The following is a 2,764-nucleotide window of genomic DNA, read 5'->3' as shown; positions in this document are numbered from 1 at the left end:
GGGGGGGTTGCAAGAGGAATCCTTGACAGCAAGGCAACCTCCTGCCTAGTTTCAAGTCCCTTCTCCAAAATACGGAAGCACTAACACTTCTCAATGAAATGGTTGTCATGTTATACCAATAAAATAAAAACCAGCAGGATCTTATTAAAGGGGAAAAGGCAAAATGCCACATTTATTGTGACTACAGAAAGAATCATAGTAAGCAGTTAGTTATAGCTATAACATTCCATTCAATTTCATATTTATTCACACATTCATTCATACACACACACACACACAGGTTCTGCAAGGTTGTTATCATAGCCCTGGTCTACACTAGGACTTTAGGTCGAATTTAGCAGCGTTAAATCGATTTAAACCTGCACCCGTCCACACAATGAAGCCCTTTATTTCGACTTAAAGGGCTCTTAAAATCGATTTCCTTACTCCACCCCTGACAAGTGGATTAGCGCTTAAATCGACGTTGCCGGCTCGAATTTGGGGTACTGTGGACACAATTCGATGGTATTGGCCTCCGGGAGCTATCCCAGAGTGCTCCATTCTGACCGCTCTGGACAGCGCTCTCAACTCAGATGCACTGGCCAGGTAGACAGGAAAAGAACCGCAAAATTTTGAATCTCATTTCCTGTTTGGCCAGCGTGGCAAGCTGCAGGTGACCATGCAGAGCTCATCAGCACAGGTGACCATGATGGAGTCCCAGAATCGCAAAAGAGCTCCAGCATGGACCGAACAGGAGGTACGGGATCTGATCGCTGTTTGGGGAGAGGAATCCGTGCTATCAGAACTCCGTTCCAGTTTTCGAAATGCCAAAACCTTTCTGAAAATCTCCCAGGGCATGAAGGACAGAGGCCATAACAGGGACCTGAAGCAGTGCCGCATGAAACTGAAGGAGCTGAGGCAAGCCTACCAGAAAACCAGAGAGGCGAACAGCCGCTCTGGGTCAGAGCCCCAAACATGCCGCTTCTATGATGAGCTGCATGCCATTTTAGGGGGTTCAGCCACCACTACCCCAGCCGTGTTGTTTGACTCCTTCAATGGAGATGGAGGCAATACGGAAGTAGGTTTTGGGGACGAAGAAGATGATGATGATGAGGAGGTTGTAGATAGCTCACAGCAAGCAAGCGGAGAAACCGGTTTTCCCGACAGCCAGGAACTGTTTCTCACCCTAAACCTGGAGCCAGCACCCCCCGAACCCACCCAAGGCTGCCTCCTGGACCCAGCAGGCGGAGAAGGGACCTCTGGTGAGTGTACCTTTTAAAATGCTATACATGGTTTAAAAGCAAGCATGTGAAAGGATTACTTTGCCCTGGCATTTGCGGTTCTCCTAGATGTAGTCCTAAAGCCTTTGCAAAAGGTTTCTGGGGAGGGCAGCCTTATTGCGTCCTTCATGGTAGGACACTTTACCACTCCAGGCCAGTAACACGTACTCGGGAATCACTGTAGAACAAAGCATTGCAGTGTATGTTTGCTGGCATTCAACCAAAATCCGTTCTTTATCTCTCTGTGTTATCCTCAGGAGAGTGAGATATAATTCATGGTCACCTGGTTGAAATAGAGTGCTTTTCTTCAGGGGACACTCAGAGGAGCCCATTCCTGCTGGGCTGTTTGCCTGTGGCTAAACAGAAATGTTCCCCACTGTTAGCCACAGGGAGGGGAGAAGGTTGAGGGGGTAGTCACGCGGTGGGCGGAGGCATAATGAGACCTTGTAACGAAAGCACATATGCTATGTATGTAATGTTAACAGCAAGGTTTACCCTGAAAGACTGTAGCGACTGTTTTATAAAATGTGTCTTTTTAAATACCGCTGTCCCTTTTTTTTTCTCCACCAGCTGCATGTGTTTCAATGATCACAGGATCTTCTCCTTCCCAGAGGCTAGTGAAGCTTAGAAAGAAAAAAAAACGCACTCGCGATGAAATGTTCTCCGAGCTCATGCTGTCCTCCCACACTGACAGAGCACAGACGAATGCGTGGAGGCAAATAATGTCAGAGTGCAGGAAAGCACAAAATGACCGGGAGGAGAGGTGGAGGGCTGAAGAGAGTAAGTGGCGGGCTGAAGAGAGTAAGTGGCGGGCTGAAGACAGGGCTGAAGCTCAAAGGTGGCGGCAGCGTGATGAGAGGAGGCAGGATTCAATGCTGAGGCTGCTGCAGGACCAAACCAGTATGCTCCAGTGTATGGTTGAGCTGCAGCAAAGGCAGCTGGAGCACAGACTGCCACTGCAGCCCCTCTATAACCAACCGCCCTCCTCCCCAAGTTCCATAGCCTCCACACCCAGACGCCCAAGAACGCGGTGGGGGGGCCTCCGGCCAACCAGCCACTCCACCACAGAGGATTGACCAAAAAAAAGAAGGCTGTCATTCAATATATTTTAAAGTTGTAAACTTTTAAAGTGCTGTGCTTAAAGTGCTGTGTGGCATTTTCCTTCCCTCCTCCACCACCCCTCCTGGGCTACCTTGGTAGTCATCCCCCTATTTGTGTAATGAATGAATAACGAATGCATGACTGTGAAGCAGCAATGACTTTATTGCCTCTGCAAGCAATGATTAAAGGGAGGAGGGGAGGGTGGTTAGCTTACAGGGAAGTAGAGTGAACCAAGGGGCGGGGGGTTTCATCAAGGAGAAACAAACAGAACTTTCACACCGTAGCCTGGCCAGTCATGAAACTGGTTTTCAAAGCTTCTCTGATGAGTACTGCGCCCTCCTGTGCTCTTCTAACCGCCCTGGTGTCTGGCTGCGCGTAACCAGCAGCCAGGCGATTTGCCTCAA

The 2,764-nt window shown here is 49.1% G+C and overlaps 1 protein-coding gene across 1 annotated transcript; it reads left to right on the top strand.

The window, feature by feature from the left end:
* The first annotated feature begins 356 nt into the window (after window positions 1-356).
* LOC125641001 (uncharacterized) lies at window positions 357-2,335 on the top strand. The gene is made up of 2 exons (XM_048860283.2): window positions 357-1,241; window positions 1,830-2,335. The coding sequence occupies exons 1-2, from the start codon at window positions 659-661 to the stop codon at window positions 2,333-2,335; spliced, it is 1,089 nt and encodes a 362-aa protein (XP_048716240.2). The 5' UTR covers window positions 357-658.
* Window positions 2,336-2,764: the final 429 nt, after the last annotated feature.

The sequence above is a fragment of the Caretta caretta genome, chromosome 8 (assembly GCF_965140235.1).
Source record: "Caretta caretta isolate rCarCar2 chromosome 8, rCarCar1.hap1, whole genome shotgun sequence".
In the NCBI taxonomy this organism is placed as follows: Eukaryota; Metazoa; Chordata; order Testudines; family Cheloniidae; genus Caretta; species Caretta caretta.
Note: the sequence above shows the minus strand (reverse complement) of the source record. Positions and strands in the feature narration are given on the sequence as shown.

What these genes read in the sequence shown, in the direction of transcription:
- LOC125641001 (XM_048860283.2), top strand. Translation starts at nt 659, where the DNA reads ATGCAGAGCTCATCAGCACAGGTGACCATGATGGAGTCCCAGAATCGC. An exon ending in AGGCGGAGAAGGGACCTCTG is followed by an intron (nt 1,242 to 1,829) that starts GTGAGTGTACCT and finishes TTTCTCCACCAG; the next exon opens with CTGCATGTGTTTCAATGATC.